Source organism: Oncorhynchus nerka, linkage group LG2 (genome assembly GCF_034236695.1).
Source record: "Oncorhynchus nerka isolate Pitt River linkage group LG2, Oner_Uvic_2.0, whole genome shotgun sequence".
NCBI classification, from domain to species: Eukaryota; Metazoa; Chordata; class Actinopteri; order Salmoniformes; family Salmonidae; genus Oncorhynchus; species Oncorhynchus nerka.
Window position 1 is genome coordinate 23,665,024 of NC_088397.1, and position 23,520 is coordinate 23,688,543.

Below are 23,520 nucleotides of genomic sequence, written 5' to 3' on the forward strand. Positions count from 1 at the left end.
GGAGGATGGCCTGGTGTCAAGAAGGGCAGCAAAGAAGCGACTTCTCTCCAGGAAAAACATCAGGGACAGACTGATATTCTGCAAAAGGCACAGGGATTGGCCTGCTGAGGACTGGGGTATAGTCATTTTCTCTGATGAATATCCTTTCCAATTGTTTGAGGCATCCGGAAAAAAGCTTGTCTGGAGAAGACAAGGTGAGCGCTACCATCAGTCCTGTGTCATGCCAACAGTAAAGCATCCTGAGACCATTCATGTGTGGGGTTGCTTCTCAGCCAAGGGAGTGGGCTCACTCACAATTTTGCCTAAGAACACAGCCATGAATAAAGAATGGTACCAACACATCCTCCGAGAGCAACTTCTCCCAACCATCCAGGAGCAGTTTGATGACCAACAATGCCTTTTCCAGCATAATGGCGCTCCTTGCCACAAGGCAAAAGTGATAACTAAGTTGCCCCGGGAACAAAACATCGATATTTAGGGTCCATGGCCAGGAAACTCCCCAGACCTTAATCCCATTGAGAACTTGTGGTCAATCCTCAAAAGGATCATAAGGCAAACAAAAACCCACAAATTCTGACAAACGCCAAGCATTGATTATGCAAGAATGGGCTGCCATCAGTCAGGATGTGACCCAGAAGTTCAAATCAAATCAAATCAAATGTATTTATATAGCCCTTCGTACATCAGCTGATATCTCAAAGTGCTGTACAGAAACCCAGCCTAAAACCCCAAACAGCAAGCAATGCAGGTGTAGAAGCACGGTGGCTAGGAAAAACTCCCTAGAAAGGCCAAAACCTAGGAAGAAACCTAGAGAGGAACCAGGCTATGTGGGGTGGCCAGTCCTTTTCTGGCTGTGCCGGGTGGAGATTATAACAGAACATGGTCAAGATGTTCAAATGTTCATAAATGACCAGCATGGTCGAATAATAATAAGGCAGAACAGTTGAAACTGGAGCAGCAGCACAGTCAGGTGGACTGGGGACAGCAAGGAGTCATCATGTCAGGTAGTCCTGGGGCACGGTCCTAGGGCTCAGGTCCTCCGAGAGAGAGAAAGAAAGAGAGAATTAGAGAGAGCATATGTGGGGTGGCCAGTCCTCTTCTGGCTGTGCCGGATGGAGATTATAACAGAACATGGCCAAGATGTTCAAATGTTCATAAATGACCAGCATGGTCGAATAATAGTAAGGCAGAACAGTTGAAACTGGAGCAGCAGCATGGCCAGGTGGACTGGGGACAGCAAGGAGTCATCATGTCAGGCAGTCCTGGGTCATGGTCCTAGGGCTCAGGTCAGTTGAAACTGGAGCAGCAGCATGGCCAGGTGGACTGGGGACAGCAAGGAGTCATCATGTCAGGTAGTCCTGGGGCATGGTCCTAGGGCTCAGGTCCTCCGAGAGAGAGAAAGAAAGAGAGAAGGAGAGAATTAGAGAACGCACACTTAGATTCACACAGGACACCGAATAGGACAGGAGAAGTACTCCAGATATAACAAACTGACCCTAGCCCCCCGACACAAACTACTGCAGCATAAATACTGGAGGCTGAGACAGGGGGGGTCAGGAGACAATTAATTGACAGCATGCCAGGGCGGATTGCAGAGGTCTTGAAAAAGAAGGGTCAACACTGCAAATATTGACTCTTTGCATCAACTTCATGTAATTGTCAATAATAGCCTTTGACACTTATGAAATGCTTGTAATTATACTTCAGTATTCCATAGTAACATCTTACAAAAATATAGGGGTAGGGGTAAGGGGTAGGGGTGAAGTGACTGTGTATATATAATAAACAGCGAGTAGCAGCAGTGGGGTGGGGGGTCAATGTAAATAGTCCGGTGGCCATTTGATTAATTGTTCAGCAGTCTTATGGCTTGGGGGTAGAAGCTGTTAAGGAGCATTTTGGTCCTATGCTTGGCGCTCCGGTACCGCTTGCTGTGTGGTAGCAGAGAAAACAGTCTATGACAATTTTTGGGGCTTTCTTCTGACACCTCCTAGCATATAGGTCCTGGATGGCAGGAAGCTTGGCCCCAGTGATGTACTGGGCCATATCCACTACCCTCTGTAGAGCCTTACGGTCAGATGCCGAGCAGTTGCTATACCCGGCGGTGATGCAACTGGTCAGGATGCTCTCGAGGGTGCAGCTGTAGAACTTTCTGGGGACCCATGCCAAATATTTTCAGTCTCTTGAGGGGGAAAATGTGTTGTTGCGCCCTCTTCACATGCTACACACACACACACACACACACACACACACACACACACACACACACACATGACTCCAGACTGATTGTTATTGGTTAAACATAAATTACACCAGATCCTTCCAGAATCCTCACAGTGTTCTCCCATGTAGTATCTCTATTCTGTAGTGACCTTGAGTTTGTATCTGTTGTTGTCTGGGTTGTTAGAACACTGTGCATTATTATTCTTGCTGCATTGACATGATAAATCATTTGTAACGTTTGAAAGAGAATCACAATGTATTGTAGCTTATGACAGTCATATCAATGCAATACTAATCAGCTGGACGGATGTCACGAAGTGCGCCTGCTCAGTTTGCCCCGGACGTTGCGCGCACGCTCAGTTCAGCTCACATTCATTCATTATAAAGGCACAAGTCGTTTCGTCTCTTTCCACCTTCAGCCATTTTGACAATGTTAGGAGCTGTGGGACGCTGCTGCACCGGGGCTCTCCAGGCACTTAAGCCTGGGGTCCAGCCCCTGAAGGCCCTTGTTGGATCGCCATCTGTCCTTGGACGTAAGTTTTGCAGGGGTAGCTAATTCATTGGAAAAAACGCTGTTTGGCACGGACCTGGTATTAGGTCTGCTAGGTTAAAGCAACAAGCTGGCTTCCTTCAGTGTAGCAGGCCTCACTTTTTTTTAAATCTACAATTTCGTCTACTGATTTAATATTGAGCGTGAAACGTGTGTCATGTATTCAATTTAATTGCTATAGTCCTATCTGACCTAAGTACATATAGCTGCGTGGCATGATTTTTGTGCAAATAGAAATGACCTTAGTATGTCATGACATGAGGTTTGGAGGCTCGCGCTAGCGAGTGCGTACTGTGGCTGGCCAGCTAACTGGCATTGAATGACTGTCACTGACGCTAACTAGTCAAATAGCGTTGGACGAGTAGAAAGTAATTTCTAAATGTTTTGCTTTAACTAGGTATAAATTTGCCAATTTTGTTTTCGTCGTACGTTGGCTAGCAAACTAGATACGTTAGCAAGACATATGTCACCTAGCTAACGTTAACTGACTAGGCCAAGTTGCAGAAGTATAACTATCACCTTAGCTTAAAGTTACTTGGTTGCCTAGACATTTTGTCGTTCTTCGAAGGGAGTCGTTTTCTATGAATTTGGTAACAAGCTGACGTTAGTTGATGACTTTAATGTATGAGCTGTAACTGATTATCCTACACAACATGGCCGAAAATACTTGACATTGAGTCAGTCTGGTTCTTTGCTTTTGCGCACATGGCTAGCAACACAGGTGTTATTATTAAATGCATTTCGTAGGCTAGCTTGACAATGGTCAGCAGACATCACTGCGTCTTATTAGTTCATTCACTGCAAGGTCATGTGGTTCTGGGTCAATGCATTCTTACATTGGTATACTTTTACAGGCAGAGACTACTCTGCACCTGCTGCTGCTGCCGCCTTCGCCCATGGCAGGATCGTAGCGGTCATCGGTGCCGTCGTCGACGTCCAGTTCGATGAGGGCCTCCCACCCATCCTCAATGCCCTGGAAGTCGCTGGGCGTGAGTCCAGGCTAGTGCTGGAGGTGGCACAGCATCTTGGTAAGTAATAAATGTTAGCCTCCGTTTAGAGGCAGTATAATTCGTATCTTTTTACTGGTCTTTTGAACAATCAGATTGACCCTTTTGCTAATAATTGGGCAAAATATCATAATTGTGTAAATGCAGCCATCGTTTTGCAAAGGCATTACCTTCATTCTAGGCCAAATAATCAGGTCCATAATCATCTCTGACTTCTTGTGGCATCTTCTCCCACAGCTGCTTGATGCTTTTCCCCAGGACTAACAGTCACGGTGGTTTGAAAAGCCTGGCTCAATGCAGAGGACTTTGACTCCGAAGATTCCATGTTTCTCCTGAAAAACAAGGTAACAAAACTTCTGTTACAGGTTTTTATAGTTTCATCAAGTCAAACAGTCAAAGTTGTATTGCTTATGGTTCACCATTGCTAGATTACTGAATATATGAAAACATTTTTAAAAAACACTGATAAAAAATATGGCATGGATAGGATAATGTTCTTGTTTCACCTGAGACTGTCATTGAAGGCCTCCACTCCATACTTAGACACAGTGTAAGGTCCTCCGACTGGACTGATCCTGCCGAACACACTGGCTACGTTGACCTGCGACCCCTGGCCTTCTTGATGAGGGGCAGAACACTCAGGGTGACTGCGATGACCCCGTTCAGGTTCACGTCCAGCATGGACTTGTAGTCATCAATGGTCAGCCAATCACAGGGGCAGGGGATGGCCTTGACACCTGCTTGTTCACCACAGCCCACAGGCCTAGAAGGTGACAGGTCATTAGGTAGCTCTATGAACAGCCATTATATTCACAGGTGTTTGGTAAGAAGAGGACATAAACAAAGATTACTAACATGAATGTCAACTGAACTGGTAATATTGCATAATTTGACTAGTATAACTTGAAACAAATGATGATGATAGGACTGTTTGCTTTTCAATATAAACACTGACACTCACCTTTAGCCCCAACTTTGTCTTTAATCAAAGCGGCTGCTTTGTCGACACTCTGTTCTTTTTGACATCCAGGTGGAGGGTGGTGAATCTGCCTGAACAGGCCTTCCTCAGATCTTCCTCTCCCTTCTCTGTGAAGCAGGATGCGATCACACAGAAACCCAGCTCGTCCAGATGTCTGGCCAGTAGGTTGCCGAAACCAGAGTCACACCCCGTGATGTAGACATATTTGTCTCCTTTGTCTGGGACTCTGGGGATCTCCCGGAACCAGCGGTACAGGTAGTAAAACACCACCAGTCCAAGGATGTACAGAAACATGTCTGGGACAGGATGAGACAGACAGCCTTTTAATAAGTCATCTCTTGTTTATCAACATTTTAAGCTAAAGGTTCTGATCTGTTGTGTCAGCCACATTGCATAAAACAGTTTTTTTAAATGCTAGTGGTTGTATTAATTTGTGATCTATCGCATGCCACAACTGTCCCAGACTATGTTTTGAATATTTATTTCTCGCACAGAATTGAATAGTCGACTTTTGTACTATGGGGGATAGTAGACATAGGCTAGTGATTTTGCTGTTCGTTAGGCCTACTCATCTTGTTGGCTGATGAAAAGTAAATGTGTACAGTTCTTCCAATATCTTCAATATGCACCTCGGAATTGGATAAGGATGCACACAGTTGCGTCCCCGATGGGTCTGTCTTAGCCTGTGAGAAAGACCCGATCAAGTGACGGAGAGCCGGCAGCACTCTGGGCCTCAAAAAGCATGGATTTTTTAAAGGTGCATTACAGTCACAGGATTCCACTGTGAAATTCGAGGCATTATCAAGTGCTTGCCATATTGGGAATGAGTTACTATTGGAGTGTGTACACCCTGCGTAAAAAACAAAGCAGAGCTCGTGCCTTTTAAGCGACTTTTTTCAAATCATCATTAGAGTCTCATCATGCAACCTTACAATGTATTAAAAATCTAAACAAATAGCCCAACATTTGTAGAACAACTAAAGTTACATTAATAACTCTAAATTAACCATATAGGAGTACCTATTTCTTTGTTAACTGCTCAACATGTGTGCACTCTTTCAAATCATTTGGAAAAAATATTTATATTTTATTCAGCTTTGTTCAATTGTATTCTTCATAATATAAAATAATGCCACGGAATTATAAGTAAATCTTGTCTGCTAAATGAACTAGTATAGCCCACATCCAATTGGCATAGCCTCAGGACCTAACATACATGAAGGGACCCTTGCGTTATCTCCCATATGATCAATGAGGATTTCCACATGGCAAATGGACAGTCCCTTACTAGACGTCCGCAGGGGTTATGTTAAAATAGACCGACAGCCTCGGGTCGCCCTCCGGGGCCCGGGCTTCCGGGAATTGCAAAAATAAAGTTTCCAGGACACTCTGTTCCGCAATATAATGTTGTTTTAATAGAAAATGTTCTCTTGTACTGGAATATTCCACTAGATGGCGACTGGCTGTATATTGCAAATGGATATTTCATCACCAAATGGACATGGCCGTTTCTCGTAAATGGAAAAGACTTCAAAGACGAAACTCGGTGAAAACGGTAATACAGCACTAATTTGACAACGTCAAAGTACATAAACCTACGGTGTAAGGAAAAATAGAATCAAACATTTATCTATCGTAGTTTATGAGAAATCATACAACGTCCATTTCATGATGCTAAAACAAACATGGTGAGACACAGTGTGGGGCTTACAGACACACAGAGCCTGCAATAGTTATTGGCATTCGAACCATCAAAGAACCGCTAGACCTAGAGCTCTGAAACTTTATAAACCTGTTCTAGAGCTTAAGCCAGTAGTGCACAGTGAGATATGTAGCTCTAGAAGGTTCTCAAGCCGAGAAACAGCCTTGTCCATTTGCCATATCTTCAATTTGAAAATGACGACATTTAGAAAAGTCCCAGAATCACAAGACTTGGTGCATTGAAACCGCCTCGGCCCATAGAGATGGACCATACAAGTTTCTGGCCGATAGCTCTTTCAGGGGCTAGGTAGCAATGAGAAAGTGCATTTTCAGCACTAATTAAGGTCGCTGCTCGGGCTCTGAATGACCTATAGATCCGAAACTCAGGATTCAGGTCGCCTCAGCTAGGCCTACACATAATGTCAGAACTGGACCCACAGCTCGAATGTAACTATGTTGTTTATGTTTTTTATGGCTTTAACAGAAGGAGCAACGAATTGTGGGCCGGCTCTGAAATATTTGATAGTTGGCTTCTAAAAGATTTGGACAAAGTGAGTTTGGTGTCAGAATGATATCTTATTGACTGATGGCTGACTTGATGGCAGTATAATATGTTGGCATTGTACATTGTATATTGCAAATGGACAGTGTACATTTCCAATGTATTTAATGAGGGATTTACCATCACTAAATGGACAGGCTGAAATCAACACCAACAAGCGATGGAGTGAAACCACTATCACTGCTAGGCCATCCCGAGTTCAACGAGCCAGACAATTGGGCATTTCAGCAGTATATTAGAGCATGTCCAATTTGTGATGGTAAATGCCTATTGTAATACATTGCAAGTGGACAGTGTACATTTGTACATTTCCAATGTTTTTAATGAGGGATTTACCATCACCAAATGGACGGGCTGAAATCAACACCAATGAGAGAATGGACTGTGTCCATTGCACATATGCTATAATGTCAGTGTGAAGATGATCTTCTGCAAGTTGACAGTGTCCATTGCCAATGTATATCTATAAGGACTTCCCATTACAAAATGGACATGCTGAATCAACACCAATGAGAAATTCTGACTTCCTATGACCAAACATGACAAATAGACCTTATAGGTTGATTTAGGGCTTAACATAGTGATATATATCATTTGGTCAGTATATAGGCCATCTCGACATTATATATGCCATTTGCACATGGTTCACTGACTTTTGGGTTCGGAAGCCGACTTCCTATGATCATATATGGCAAATGGACAAACATAGGCCTTATGGACAAACTCAATAAAATAAGACAAATGTACAGTTGAATTCGGAAGTTTACATACACCTTAAACTCACTTAAATACATTTAAACTCAGTTTTTGACAATTCCAGACATTTAATCTGAGTAAAACTTCCCTGTCTTAGGTCAGTTAGGATCATTACTTTATTTTAAGAATGTGAAATGTTCGAAAAATAGTAGAGAGAATGATTTATTACAGCTTTTATTTCTTTCATCACATTCCCAGTGGGTCAGACGTTTACATACACTCAGTTAGTATTTGGTAGCATTGCCTTTAAATTGTTTAACTTGGGTCAAACATTTCGGGTAGCCTTCCACAATTTTCTCACAATAAGTTGGGTAAATTTTGACTGTGAGATCAATAGTTATTTGCTTAACAATCACTGGCTGACGAAATGTCGTGACCGTCACAGCCCTAGTCACATCTACCCAGCTCCACCCCCCATTCCTCAGTATACCAAACAAAATGCCAGGGTCATCACGGGAAGTTACAGAAATATGCACATTACACAATATGAGGTTAGACATAAATCAAGTGGGATGATAGCACCTGCCTTTTACAGTTCATCACTAATAGGCATCTTATAACAGTAGCTTATAGTAATAACATTATTGTAGCTATAAGATAATCAGGAAAATAATTTTAAGATCAACCACATTCAGGGAGAGTTCATTGAAGCGCATGGAATGACAGAGACAGGATTGAACAGAGCAAGGATCAACAGTTATTAATGCCGGTGTTGTGCCTAAGATCTCACCCTGCCCGAATCCCCCCTTATTCATTGCTGCGACTTGCTTGCTAGTTGAGATTTCTGCTCTTTCACTTCGTTGTCAGTTAAACCTACATATCACTGATCTTAGTAGCAGAAAGCATTTTTTGTCAATAGTTTTCATTTAGGCTATTTGTTTCAAGTGTATGTGGCGGTTCTGGCTTGTATTCTGGCTTGTATGGCGCCCTGGTCGAACCCCTCCTTTAGCGCCCGCCCGCACGCACCCGGGGACGCCCGGTGCCGTCCCCGGCAAGGTGCCTCCCTGAAATGTTTATTGCTTGCCAACATTTTACTCCCTCTTTGTTTAATATAACACAGATACATTAATTATTCATTTCGGTTGCGTGAAGTTTGTCCTATAGAAAGTATTTGACTCTGATGTGTGCTACAGAAAGTATTTGACTCTAGCCACAAAATTAAGGACAGTAGAAATAGGGAGGGGTTCTGGCACAACACCGGTTTCAATGTGCACTGTGGGCTGTCTTGTGCAATTGCTATCTGTAATCAATTGCAAAACTTGCCAAAGGTCATTTAAACCACAACTAACAAATACTATTAAAAATGTGGTTCAAATAAACTGGAAGGAATAAGTGCAACACTCCTACATTCCCATTTGATTGTAATGTGAATATCATGTTAAATGCAAGCGTTCGATGTTTCAAATAACACAATATGGAAAGTTAGGGCGCATTACATAATTGAAAGCCCTGCACATGACATAATAATAAAGATTTGTTCGATAAATGATGATAGATTGTGATTGATAGCCTATCCTCAACTTTTACATGTTCAAGAACATTACAGTCTGGTGGAATATTGAAGTCGTACCTGTTGGAGAGGTTCCTTACCAGCGCAACAAAGTAACAGTTTTCAGAAACTACGCAAGACCAAACTCTGCCCCAGCACTGGCCAATCGGAGCCAAGTTATGTCATTAGAGTTAACAAGGTCAACAATGATTTGATTAGATATCGTTTGGTAGGAACTTCAAACTTCTTAACATCACTCTTGACTCTTGACATACTCATGTAAAGTGTTGGTCTCATGTTTCCTGAGTTGAAATAAAATATCACAACATTTTCCATATGTACAAAAATCTTATTTATCTCAAATTGTGTGCATACATTTGTTTTCATCCCAATTAGTGAGCATTTCTCCTTTCCCAAGATAATCCATCCTCCTGACAGGTGTGTCATGTCAAAAAGCTGATTAAACAGCATAATCTTTACACAGGTGCACCTTGTGCTGGGGACAATAAAAGGTCATTAAAATGTGCAGTTTTGTCACACAACGCAAGTTTTGAGGGAGCGTGCAATTGGGTGCTGACTGCAGGAATGTCCACCAGAGCTGTTGCCAGATAATTTAATGTTAATTTCTCTACCATAAGCTGCCTCCAACATCATTTTAGAGAATTTGGCAGTATGTCCAACCGGCCTCACAACTGCAGACCATGTTCAACCATGCCAGCCCAGGACCTCCATATCCGACTTCTTCACCTGCGAGATCGTCTGAGACCAGCCACCCGGACAGCTGATGAAATTTAGTTGTATTTCCGTCTATAATAAAGCCCTTTTGTGGGGAAAAATTAATTCTGATTGGCTGGGCTTTGCTCACAAGTGGGTTGGCCTATGCCCACCCAGGCCCACCCATGGCTACTCCCCTGCCCAGTCATGTGATATCCATAGATTAGGGCCTAATGAATTAATTTCAATAGACTGATTTCCTTATATGAACTGTAACTCAATAAAATGTCTTGCATGTTGCGTTTATATTTTGCCTTGTATTACAATGATCACTAGATGGTGGCAAATACTTGTAGGCTATTGAAAATGGGCATTATCAATAATATAAATCATTTCTGCTCATCCTAGGTTCTTAATATGAGGCTGTTTGCTACAGCAGGAAAAGGATCCCACAGCAACAAGAAATGTTCATTATTATGTGGATTATAATTCATGTACATTTTTGTAGGGCTTGATACATTTTTCGTATGGGAAAATCAAGTCTGAAATTTCAAAGTATAAATTACAATCTTCAGAAGCCTTTTTAAACCTCCAATACACTACAAGTTGTACATTTCATGCATTGCAGGAAAGTTCTCCTGCAACAGGGTGATAAAATTAAGATCCTACATCTGTACATTCGTTGACCACATCCAAATCTGTGTCAGTCAATTATCTATCACCTTATCTACCACTCTAAGTACATTTTTGTATTAGGTTTTTAATTGACAGAACATGCTACATTAATCGATGAACTACTATAGACGTAGGTCTGATCTAGGCAAGCTGGCCAACTTTGCATAATCGGTAACATCCAGCTCAGATATTATTTGAATTGCTCCACAATAAGTTGTCAACTTTCAGGTGAGAACACTGTGCGTACCATTGCCATGGATGGTACAGAAAGTCTTGTCCGTGGACAGAAGGTTGTGGACACTGGCGATCCCATCAGAATCCCAGTAGGTCCCGAGACCCTAGGCAGAATCATGAATGTTATTGGAGAGCCCATTGATGAGAGGGGACCAATCTCTACCAAGCAGTAAGCACTTTGTCTATCAGCCAATTCATAACAGGTTTAGAAATGGTAAACACAACAATTAAGGAAGTCAATATTTTTTTATGCATGATTCAAAGAACGGTCTTGAGTCTGTCTGAATGATAAGCAATTGGAAATTGCTTGTTCAGGTCAATATTGTCTCTAATCTTTATATTTATTTTAGGACTGCTGCCATCCACGCCGAGGCCCCAGAGTTCACTGACATGAGTGTGGAGCAGGAGATCCTGGTAACTGGCATCAAGGTGGTAGATTTGCTGGCTCCCTACGCCAAGGGAGGCAAAATTGGTATGTGGGACAACTGACATCATTCTTTCACATATTTGCAAATATTTAGCTAATGTTTAATGAAAGCAAATTGTGCCCTTTTCTATAGGTCTGTTCGGTGGGGCTGGTGTAGGAAAGACTGTGTTGATCATGGAGCTGATTAACAATGTGGCCAAGGCCCATGGTGGTTACTCTGTGTTTGCCGGAGTGGGAGAGCGTACCCGCGAAGGAAATGACTTGTACCACGAGATGATTGAGTCGGGTGTCATCAACCTGAAGGATGACACCTCCAAGGTGAACAACTGGCTACATTTGACAGTCATAAGCAGGTGCCTCTATTTAACCCTTAAGATGAGGTTTTTAATTATTTTTTACTTAATTAATGTCAACTCCCGCATGGGAACTAATTAGCATTTAAAATCCCCATAATGCGTCCGTTTAAGCCAGAGATCTGCTTTTTTGCATTAGATGTATCAATCCACCTATAATACTTCTGCAACTGCAGTGAAGGGTGACAACGCTAGAGCAGTGTTTGTCAGACCATGAGCCATCCTGAAAATTGGTCTTCTCACAATTGTCTGTAGTGTCCTGCCCGGTTTGGCCTGCATACTACTTTGACCCCTCTATTGAAAGATGAGACTAATGAACACTGTTTTGCCCCCCCCCCCCCACACGTGTCTTGGGACTTGTCTAAAGTTGGTACAGCAGATCTGCTAACTGTCTGTAGCGTCATAACAGTTTGGGATACGCACTAGTATGACCCCTCTGTAAGGGTGACCCTCTCAAGCATGTACATGGTTTGCTCTAGGATGGCCTCAAGACTCCTCTGAAGGTCCCCTGATACCAGTCAAATACAGTTCTGGTAGTGTATATCTGGAGACAGTCCCGAAAACTAAACAACCTGTTTTTCAATGCGTTTGTATAACCCAATAGAATTAAGGCCAACATTTTTCATCTCTTCTAAAATAAAAAAAATAAAAAATATATATATATATTTACACTTACACTTCAAGGAGTTACAATTCAAAATCAAATGTTTTGTGGCATGACCATAAAACAATTCCATATAGCTTAGCAGTCCCCTGGCTTGGACTCCTATGTGAGTCTTATGCAGACTGATGGTATTTTGAAGTTGTCAGTCACAGGAAAGACAACCCACTGTTAAATGTCAAAATTGAAGGTTCAATGTGCAGAAATCGCTCTGTTTCCTGGCTGTATAAATTTGAGTAGTCTGTCTAATTTCAGTTTGTGACAAAATAGCATAGAGAATCATAGTGCCATCTAAACCGCTATGAAATATATTTTCTATAACGAAAACATTTTCAGCTGTTTGACACTGGTGTACCAAAGTATGATGCAGAAACTTAACGTGAAGCATAGAAATGGATCATATCTACTGCTTCTTAGACTTGCTTTCAATGAAAATGGCTAGTCTCTTATTCACATTTCTATGAATTGTCACCCAAAAAGTTGTTGTAGCATATCACCAGTCTGGAAAGTTGACCTCATTACCCACTTGACTTGATGTTCACATCAGCCTTTCCCCTTTAGTTTCTATTAGATGTGTTTTCTAATGGTGTCCTCTCCTCCAAACCCCTAGGTGGCTCTGGTGTATGGACAAATGAACGAGCCCCCAGGCGCCCGTGCTCGTGTGGCTCTGACTGGTCTGACTGTGGCTGAGTATTTCCGTGACCAGGGAGGGTCAGGATGTGCTGCTCTTCATCGACAACATCTTCCGCTTCACCCAGGCTGGCTCAGAGGTGTCTGCCCTGCTGGGTCGTATCCCCTCCGCTGTGGGTTACCAGCCCACCCTGGCCACTGACATGGGTACCATGCAGGAGAGAATCACCACCACCAAGAAGGGTTCCATCACCTCTGTGCAGGTAAGCTGGAGTTCAAGCAGCATAGGCCTGTTGGAGGACCACGCTAACATGGCAGTCTGTAGCACCCAATAGTCTGACATGGCTTCAAGACTGAAACGCTACCTGTGAATGTAACAACCTGTCTTCTCTAAGGCCATCTATGTGCCGGCTGATGATTTGACTGATCCTGCCCCTGCCACCACCTTCGCTCACTTGGACGCCACCACTGTGTTGTCCCGTGCCATCGCTGAGCTGGGTATCTATCCCGCTGTGGATCCCCTGGATTCCACCTCCCGTATCATGGACCCCAACATTGTCGGCGCTGAGCACTATGACGTTGCTCGTGGCGTGCAGAAGATCCTCCAGGTTAGTGTCTTAAGCCACCCTTGTTTACCAGTCACCCTGACCTTTGAGTTTATTTTTACAGGGACAGTGCACATTAATCAATGTTTTGGGGAAAGAGCTGGATTTAGCCACCTGAAATGTTCAGCTGCACACCCTGGGCAGGTTATTAAAAACAATTCCCATAATGAGCAGTGAGCACAAGCAGAGCAACATAAGACAATCAACACGTAGCATTCAGACAGTGCATTAACAATAGCGTAAGATGCTTAAAACAAGCTAGACATGGAAAGCGGCACTACACCGATTCTAATGATGAATGACCAACCTTGCCCCTAACATTATGCCAACAACTCTCCCCTCTCAGGACTACAAGTCCCTGCAGGATATCATTGCCATCCTGGGTATGGATGAGTTGTCTGAGGAGGACAAGCTGATTGTCTCTCGCGTCCGCAAGATCCAGCGTTTCCTGTCCCAGCCCTTCCAGGTGGCGGAGGTCTTCACTGGTCACGCTGGCAAGCTGGTGCCACTCAAGGAGACTATCAGTGGCTTCCAGAGCATTCTAAATGGTACGTAGTACTTGTGATTAGGTTTTAAAGGTGGACTCTGCGATATGATGTAGATGGATGAAGTAAACAGCTTAGTGGGTCAACTTCTGCAACTACTAAGGGCGTTAACGCACGAGGTTGAAGCTGGCTGTTTTGGTGCCGTGGCTCCCACGTAACAATCGAGTCATGCGCCTAGTCTTGCATCTCACTCGTTGCAATATCTGCAGTTCTGCTCATGGCAACATTTCGGTCCGTCTACCTTTCTTAAACTAATGCATATCCTTGGTGTTGCCGGTGTGACATTCTGATTGGAGCGTATGGTCATTCTTTCCCTCCAGGTGAGTACGATGCCCTGCCCGAGCAGGCTTTCTACATGGTCGGACCCATCGAGGAGGTGGTTGAGAAGGCCGCACAGATGGCGAAGGATCTCGCATAAGTTCATCTTTAACTGTGAGGAGAGAGAGAGAAGCAAATAAATGGAGGGTTGTGTAAAAGGAGCACTTGATTTGTAATGTCACATGCAACAATTCCCTGTCATGTAAAGTTATAGGTAATCTTTCCAGTGGAATAAAGATTTGTTTTTGGTTTGGTCTCTACTGTATATTTTGGCATTTTTCAATGTAATGTTGCAATGCTATTCCTGTCTGGGTGCTGTCAGACTGGTTGTAAAATGTCATCCTACAGCAATGATCCACTAGATGGCGTTCAAAGGCTTTGAGTGACTAAATAAAACGGCTGTTAAAGTTGAGCGACGTTTGTCATTCTTTGTGCAGTGATGTAATTTATAAGACCTACCTACAGTAATTGTAAAATGCTTCAGTATAGCTTGCTGCTGAGATGTGAAAGGTGCAATATGCAGAAATCACTCTGCCATTACCTGTCTATTTTTACTATTTTCTACATTGTAGAATAATGGTGACAACTATGAAATATCACATTCATGTAAGATATATTGTATTTGAGATTCTTCAAAGTAGCCACAGTATTGGCATTCTCTCAACCAGCTTCATGAGGTAGTTACCTGGAATGCATTTCAATTAACAGGTGCGCCATGTTTTGTGGAATTTCTTTCCTTGATGCATTTGAGCCAATCAGTTGTGTTGACAATGTAGGTGAGGTATACAGAAAAGAGCCATATTTGGTATAAGACCAAATAGGGAACAACAGCTCAAATAAGCTAAGCGAAATGACAGTCCATTAAGACATGAAAGGTAGTCAATCTGGAAAATGTCAAAGTTCAAGTGTAGTTGCAAAAACCAAGTGCTATGTTGAAACTGACTCTCGTGAGGACCGCCACAGGAAAGGAAGGCCCAGAGTTACCTCTGCAGAGGAGAAGTTCATTAGTTACCAGCCTCAGAAATTGCAGCCCAAATAAATGCTTCACAGATTTCAAGTAACACACATCTCAACATCAACTGCGCAGAGGAGACTGAATCAGGCCTTCATGGTCAAATTGCTTCCAAAAAAGGACACCAATAAAGAGACTTGCTCGGGCCAAGAAACACGACCAATGGACATTAGACCGGTGGAAATCTGTCCTTTGGTCTGATTCCACATTTGAGATTTTTGGTTCCAACTGCTGTCTTTGTGAGTTGCAAAGTAGGCAAACGGATGATCTATGCATGTGTGGTACCCACTGAAGTATGGAGGAGATGGTGTGGGGGTGCTTTGCTGGTGACACTCAGTGATTTTAGAATTCAAAACACACTTAACCAGCATGGCTACCACAGCATTCTGCAGCGATACACCATTCCATCTGGTTTGCGCTTAGTGGGACTATCATTTTTTTTTTCAAAAGGACATTGACCCAAAACACACTTCCAGGCTGTGTACGGGCTGTTTGACCAGAGTGCTGGAGAGCTGCATCAGATGACCTGGCCTCCACAATCACCCGACCTCAACCCAATTGAGATGGTTTGGGATGAGTTGAACCGCAGAGTGAAGGAAAAGCAGCCAACAAGTGCTCAGCATATGTGGGAGCTCCTTAAAGACTGTTGGAAAAGCATTCCTCATGAAGCTGGTTGAGAGAATACCAAGAGTGTGCAAAGCTGTCAAGGCAAAGGGTGGCTACTTTGAAGAATCTCAAATATAAAATATATTTACATTTGTTTTAACACTTTTTTGGTTACCTTATTCCATATGTGTTATTTCATAGTTTTGATGTCTTCTCTATTCTAGAATGTAGAAAATAGTCAAAATAAAAACCATTGAATGAGAAGGTGTGTCTAAATTGTTTTCACTGGTACTGTATGTATTTAAGGTAGAAATCTGACATGGGCTGCAAGATCGAAATAAAAGGGTGTAAATCTTTCATAGACGTACTTATCTCCTACCAATATTTACAATTGTTATAGAATTTAATATTTAAGTTGTGAATGTGTGGTATTTGAATCTGCTAATATCAGTGAAGTTGAGAGAATCTGAATGATTCAAATCTTGTGAACTTCCTTTTTGGTCACTTCCCTCCAGGTGCAGGTTTCCTTCAACATACCAATATCAGCACATCAAGGACAAAGACACTCAGACCTTGATCTTCATCCCCATTTATCTTGTAAAGTTCTCAAAGACCAACCCAACACGGCCCATGTCATACGGACCATGGATGGAAGAGGAAGCGAGACATCCCACAAATGTTCTGTTTCAATGGAAGTCAATGAATTAAGTAGACCAGACCCAGCTGCGATTGAATTGGTGTCCATGGTAGAGCCATTCCCTTAAGTAAACTGTAACTGAATTTTTTTTCAATGATGAATGGCCTGAGTGAACTATCTTCAGTTATCCACCATGCAACCAAATATCAATTATGGCTTTTATTTTTTTGTTACAGGTCAGAGGTTAAACAATGTCTAGCAAAGCATACATCATACTGTATTTCGCCCTGCAGACCGTAGGGTACAAAAGTGTTATATTCATTAAAGACAATCAGTAGCACAGCACAATCAAGTATTTGTTCTGACAGCATAAACACTGACAATCTTGAATCAGCCTTAGTTGACAGCCTTGGCTGGTAGGATGGCTTCCTTGAGCAGTAGCCAGTCGGCAAACCCGGTTGGCATGTAGGACATAGGGATCCAGAAGAGCTTGGCGTCCCACCCTGGTGAGTAGCGGGTGCGAGGACGGACTGCAGAGATAGCATGCTCCATACAGCTCACCACCTTCATCAGGTCAGCGTCAGACATCTTGGCAAGCTTCTCCCTCATCATCACGTCCACTAGAAGGGACAGGGAAGGTTAGGAACCATGTTACATGTTTGCCTTTAGCTATTCAAGATGGCCACTTTCACTAGAACATCGGGTGAATAATGCTTTCTGAATAGATCAAATCCTTTGAAAGACTGGGTGTCACAGTGGGCAGACAGAATAAAAAAATGGCCACATTTTGCATAGGATAAATAAAACATTTGTTAAATGAATACATTCCAGAATGTAAGAAAATAAAACTTATATTTACCCTTGTCCAAATAATCAGGTCCATAATCATCTCTGACTTCTTGTGGCATCTTCTCCCACAGCTGCTTGATGCTTTTCCCCAGGACTATCGAGTCAGTCACGGTGGTCTTGAAAAAGCCTGGCTCAATGCAGAGGACTTTGACTCCGAAAGGTACCATGTTTCTCCTGAAAAACAAGGTAACAAAACTTCTGTTACAGGTTTTTATAGTTTCATCAAGTCAAACAGTCAAAGTTGTATTGCTTATGGTTCACCATTGCTAGATTACTGAATATATGTAAAACATTTTTTAAAAACACTGATAAAAAATATGGCATGGATAGGATAATGTTCTTGTTTCACCTGAGACTGTCATTGAAGGCCTCCACTCCATACTTAGACACAGTGTAAGGTCCTCCGACTGGACTGATCCTGCCGAACACACTGGCTACGTTGACCACGCGACCCCTGGCCTTCTTGATGAGGGGCAGCACACTCAGGGTGACTGCGATGACCCCATTCAGGTTCACGTCCAGCATGGACTTGTAGTCATCAATGGTCAGCCAATCACAGGGGGCCGAGGGGATGGCCACACCTGCGTTGTTCACCACAGCCCACAGGCCTAGAAGGTGACAGGTCATTAGGTAGCTCTATGAACAGCCATTATATTCACAGGTGTTTGGTAAGAAGAGGACATAAGGACAAAGATTCCGGCACTAACATGAATGTCAACTGAACTGGTAATATTGCATAATTTGACTAGTATAACTTGAAACAAATGATGATGATAGGACTGTTTGCTTTTCAATATAAACACTGACACTCACCTTTAGCCCCAACTTTGTCTTTAATCAAAGCGGCTGCTTTGTCGACACTCTCGTTCTTTTTGACATCCAGGTGGAGGGTGGTGAATCTGCCTGAACAGGCCTTCCTCAGATCTTCCTCTCCCTTCTCTGTGAAGCAGGATGCGATCACACAGAAACCCAGCTCGTCCAGATGTCTGGCCAGTAGGTTGCCGAAACCAGAGTCACACCCCGTGATGTAGACATATTTGTCTCCTTTGTCTGGGACTCTGGGGATCTCCCGGAACCAGCGGTACAGGTAGTAAAACACCACCAGTCCAAGGATGTACAGAAACATGTCTGGGACAGGATGAGACAGACAGCCTTTTAATAAGTCATCTCTTGTTTATCAACATTTTAAGCTAAAGGTTCTGATCTGTTGTGTCAGCCACATTGCATAAAACAGTTTTTTTAAATGCTAGTGGTTGTATTAATTTGGGATCTATCGCACGCCACAACTGTCCCAGACTATGTTTTGAATATTTATTTCTCGCACAGAATTGAATAGTCGACTTTTGTACTATGGGGGATAGTAGACATAGGCTAGTGATTTTGCTGTTCGTTAGGCCTACTCATCTTGTTGGCTGATGAAAAGTAAATGTGTACAGTTCTTCCAATATCTTCAATATGCACCTCGGAATTGGATAAGGATGCACACAGTTGCGTCCCCGATGGGTCTGTCTTAGCCTGTGAGAAAGACCCGATCAAGTGACGGAGAGCCGGCAGCACTCTGGGCCTCAAAAAGCATGGATTTTTTAAAGGTGCATTACAGTCACAGGATTCCACTGTGAAATTCGAGGCATTATCAAGTGCTTGCCATATTGGGAATGAGTTACTATTGGAGTGTGTACACCCTGCGTAAAAAACAAAGCAGAGCTCGTGCCTTTTAAGCGACTTTTTTTCAAATCATCATTAGAGTCTCATCATGCAACCTTACAATGTATTAAAAATCTAAACAAATAGCCCAACATTTGTAGAACAACTAAAGTTACATTAATAACTCTAAATTAACCATATAGGAGTACCTATTTCTTTGTTAACTGCTCAACATGTGTGCACTCTTTCAAATAATTTGGAAAAAATATTTATATTTTATTCAGCTTTGTTCAATTGTATTCTTCATAATATAAAATAATGCCACGGAATTATAAGTAAATCTTGTCTGCTAAATGAACTAGTATAGCCCACATCCAATTGGCATAGCCTCAGGACCTAACATACATGAAGGGACCCTTGCGTTATCTCCCATATGATCAATGAGGATTTCCACATGGCAAATGGACAGTCCCTTACTAGACGTCCGCAGGGGTTATGTTAAAATAGACCGACAGCCTCGGGTCGCCCTCCGGGGCCCGGGCTTCCGGGAATTGCAAAAATAAAGTTTCCAGGACACTCTGTTCCGCAATATAATGTTGTTTTAATAGAAAATGTTCTCTTGTACTGGAATATTCCACTAGATGGCGACTGGCTGTATATTGCAAATGGATATTTCATCACCAAATGGACATGGCCGTTTCTCGTAAATGGAAAAGACTTCAAAGACGAAACTCGGTGAAAACGGTAATACAGCACTAATTTGACAACGTCAAAGTACATAAACCTACGGTGTAAGGAAAAATAGAATCAAACATTTATCTATCGTAGTTTATGAGAAATCATACAACGTCCATTTCATGATGCTAAAACAAACATGGTGAGACACAGTGTGGGGCTTACAGACACACAGAGCCTGCAATAGTTATTGGCATTCGAACCATCAAAGAACCGCTAGACCTAGAGCTCTGAAACTTTATAAACCTGTTCTAGAGCTTAAGCCAGTAGTGCACAGTGAGATATGTAGCTCTAGAAGGTTCTCAAGCCGAGAAACAGCCTTGTCCATTTGCCATATCTTCAATTTGAAAATGACGACATTTAGAAAAGTCCCAGAATCACAAGACTTGGTGCATTGAAACCGCCTCGGCCCATAGAGATGGACCATACAAGTTTCTGGCCGATAGCTCTTTCAGGGGCTAGGTAGCAATGAGAAAGTGCATTTTCAGCACTAATTAAGGTCGCTGCTCGGGCTCTGAATGACCTATAGATCCGAAACTCAGGATTCAGGTCGCCTCAGCTAGGCCTACACATAATGTCAGAACTGGACCCACAGCTCGAATGTAACTATGTTGTTTATGTTTTTTATGGCTTTAACAGAAGGAGCAACGAATTGTGGGCCGGCTCTGAAATATTTGATAGTTGGCTTCTAAAAGATTTGGACAAAGTGAGTTTGGTGTCAGTATGTATAAGTTTGGTGTCAGAATGATATCTTATTGACTGATGGCTGACTTGATGGCAGTATAATATGTTGGCATTGTACATTGTATATTGCAAATGGACAGTGTACATTTCCAATGTATTTAATGAGGGATTTACCATCACTAAATGGACAGGCTGAAATCAACACCAACAAGCGATGGAGTGAAACCACTATCACTGCTAGGCCATCCCGAGTTCAACGAGCCAGACAATTGGGCATTTCAGCAGTATATTAGAGCATGTCCAATTTGTGATGGTAAATGCCTATTGTAATACATTGCAAGTGGACAGTGTACATTTGTACATTTCCAATGTTTTTAATGAGGGATTTACCATCACCAAATGGACGGGCTGAAATCAACACCAATGAGAGAATGGACTGTGTCCATTGCACATATGCTATAATGTCAGTGTGAACATGCTCTTCTGCAAGTTGACAGTGTCCATTGCCAATGTATATCTATAAGGACTTCCCATTACAAAATGGACATGCTGAATCAACACCAATGAGAAATTCTGACTTCCTATGACCAAACATGACAAATAGACCTTATAGGTTGATTTAGGGCTTAACATAGTGATATATATCATTTGGTCAGTATATAGGCCATCTCGACATTATATATGCCATTTGCACATGGTTCACTGACTTTTGGGTTCGGAAGCCGACTTCCTATGATCATATATGGCAAATGGACAAACATAGGCCTTATGGACAAACTCAATAAAATAAGACAAATGTACAGTTGAATTCGGAAGTTTACATACACCTTAAACTCACTTAAATACATTTAAACTCAGTTTTTGACAATTCCAGACATTTAATCTGAGTAAAACTTCCCTGTCTTAGGTCAGTTAGGATCATTACTTTATTTTAAGAATGTGAAATGTTCGAAAAATAGTAGAGAGAATGATTTATTACAGCTTTTATTTCTTTCATCACATTCCCAGTGGGTCAGACGTTTACATACACTCAGTTAGTATTTGGTAGCATTGCCTTTAAATTGTTTAACTTGGGTCAAACATTTCGGGTAGCCTTCCACAATTTTCTCACAATAAGTTGGGTAAATTTTGACTGTGAGATCAATAGTTATTTGCTTAACAATCACTGGCTGACGAAATGTCGTGACCGTCACAGCCCTAGTCACATCTACCCAGCTCCACCCCCATTCCTCAGTATACCAAACAAAATGCCAGGGTCATCACGGGAAGTTACAGAAATATGCACATTACACAATATGAGGTTAGACATAAATCAAGTGGGATGATAGCACCTGCCTTTTACAGTTCATCACTAATAGGCATCTTATAACAGTAGCTTATAGTAATAACATTATTGTAGCTATAAGATAATCAGGAAAATAATTTTAAGATCAACCACATTCAGGGAGAGTTCATTGAAGCGCATGGAATGACAGAGACAGGATTGAACAGAGCAAGGATCAACAGTTATTAATGCCGGTGTTGTGCCTAAGATCTCACCCTGCCCGAATCCCCCCTTATTCATTGATGCGACTTGCTTGCTAGTTGAGATTTCTGCTCTTTCACTTCGTTGTCAGTTAAACCTACATATCACTGATCTTAGTAGCAGAAAGCATTTTTTGTCAACAGTTTTCATTTAGGCTATTTGTTTCAAGTGTTCTGGCTTGTATTCTGGCTTGTATGGCGCCCTGGTCGAACCCCTCCTTTAGCGCCCGCCCGCACGCACCCGGGGACGCCCCGTGCCGTCCCCGGCAAGGTGCCTCCCTGAAATGTTTATTGCTTGCCAACATTTTACTCCCTCTTTGTTTAATATAACACAGATACATTAATTATTCATTTCGGTTGCGTGAAGTTGTCCTATAGAAAGTATTTGACTCTGATGTGTGCTACAGAAAGTATTTGACTCTAGCCACAAAATTAAGGACAGTAGAAATAGGGAGGGGTTCTGGCACAACACCGGTTTCAATGTGCACTGTGGGCTGTCTTGTGCAATTGCTATCTGTAATCAATTGCAAAACTTGCCAAAGGTCATTTAAACCACAACTAACAAATACTATTAAAAATGTGGTTCAAATAAACTGGAAGGAATAAGTGCAACACTCCTACATTCCCATTTGATTGTAATGTGAATATCATGTTAAATGCAAGCGTTCGATGTTTCAAATAACACAATATGGAAAGTTAGGGCGCATTACATAATTGAAAGCCCTGCACATGACATAATAATAAAGATTTGTTCGATAAATGATGATAGATTGTGATTGATAGCCTATCCTCAACTTTTACATGTTCAAGAACATTACAGTCTGGTGGAATATTGAAGTCGTACCTGTTGGAGAGGTTCCTTACCAGCGCAACAAAGTAACAGTTTTCAGAAACTACGCAAGACCAAACTCTGCCCCAGCACTGGCCAATCGGAGCCAAGTTATGTCATTAGAGTTAACAAGGTCAACAATGATTTGATTAGATATCGTTTGGTAGGAACTTCAAACTTCTTAACATCACTCTTGACTCTTGACATACTCATGTAAAGTGTTGGTCTCATGTTTCCTGAGTTGAAATAAAATATCACAACATTTTCCATATGTACAAAAAGCTTATTTATCTCAAATTGTGTGCATACATTTGTTTTCATCCCAATTAGTGAGCATTTCTCCTTTCCCAAGATAATCCATCCTCCTGACAGGTGTGTCATGTCAAAAAGCTGATTAAACAGCATAATCTTTACACAGGTGCACCTTGTGCTGGGGACAATAAAAGGTCATTAAAATGTGCAGTTTTGTCACACAACGCAAGTTTTGAGGAGCGTGCAATTGGGTGCTGACTGCAGGAATGTCCACCAGAGCTGTTGCCAGATAATTTAATGTTAATTTCTCTACCATAAGCTG

General features: G+C 42.2%; 2 protein-coding genes and 2 pseudogenes across 5 annotated transcripts; 1 reads left to right on the top strand and 3 right to left on the bottom strand.

Moving 5' to 3' along the window:
* The first annotated feature begins 2,603 nt into the window (after positions 1–2,603).
* LOC115132781 (ATP synthase subunit beta, mitochondrial-like) lies at positions 2,604–14,838 on the top strand (annotated as a pseudogene). The gene is made up of 9 exons (XR_010465172.1): positions 2,604–2,753; positions 3,625–3,798; positions 10,882–11,056; positions 11,238–11,359; positions 11,448–11,632; positions 12,939–13,221; positions 13,354–13,566; positions 13,910–14,111; positions 14,429–14,838. The product of XR_010465172.1 is annotated as an ATP synthase subunit beta, mitochondrial-like (transcript).
* LOC135572474 (short-chain dehydrogenase/reductase family 9C member 7-like) lies at positions 3,955–4,663 on the bottom strand (annotated as a pseudogene).
* On the bottom strand, positions 4,748–10,887 carry LOC135574067 (17-beta-hydroxysteroid dehydrogenase type 6-like). Of its 2 annotated transcripts, none has more exons than XM_065024940.1 (2): positions 8,506–8,658; positions 4,748–5,052 (listed from the first exon to the last, which is right to left on the bottom strand). In XM_065024940.1, the coding sequence occupies exons 1-2, from the start codon at positions 8,528–8,530 to the stop codon at positions 4,763–4,765; spliced, it is 315 nt and encodes a 104-aa protein (XP_064881012.1). In that variant the 5' UTR covers positions 8,531–8,658; the 3' UTR covers positions 4,748–4,762. The 2 variants fall into 2 exon arrangements, 1 of the variants encoding a protein (XP_064881012.1); XR_010465173.1 differs by lacking the exon at positions 8,506–8,658 and adding an exon at positions 9,346–10,887 and having other exon boundaries at positions 4,811–5,052.
* Positions 14,839–16,885: 2,047 nt separating the features above from the next.
* LOC135574066 (retinol dehydrogenase 7-like) lies at positions 16,886–23,068 on the bottom strand. 2 transcript variants are annotated; one of them, XM_065024926.1, is made up of 5 exons: positions 22,962–23,068; positions 18,344–18,658; positions 17,880–18,138; positions 17,541–17,704; positions 16,886–17,301 (listed from the first exon to the last, which is right to left on the bottom strand). In XM_065024926.1, exons 2-5 carry the CDS (start codon positions 18,654–18,656, stop codon positions 17,078–17,080), a joined length of 960 nt encoding a protein of 319 aa, XP_064880998.1. In that variant the 5' UTR covers positions 18,657–18,658; positions 22,962–23,068; the 3' UTR covers positions 16,886–17,077. The 2 variants fall into 2 exon arrangements, with proteins under 2 accessions (XP_064880998.1, XP_064880989.1); XM_065024917.1 differs by lacking the exon at positions 22,962–23,068 and adding an exon at positions 22,133–22,172.
* Positions 23,069–23,520: the final 452 nt, after the last annotated feature.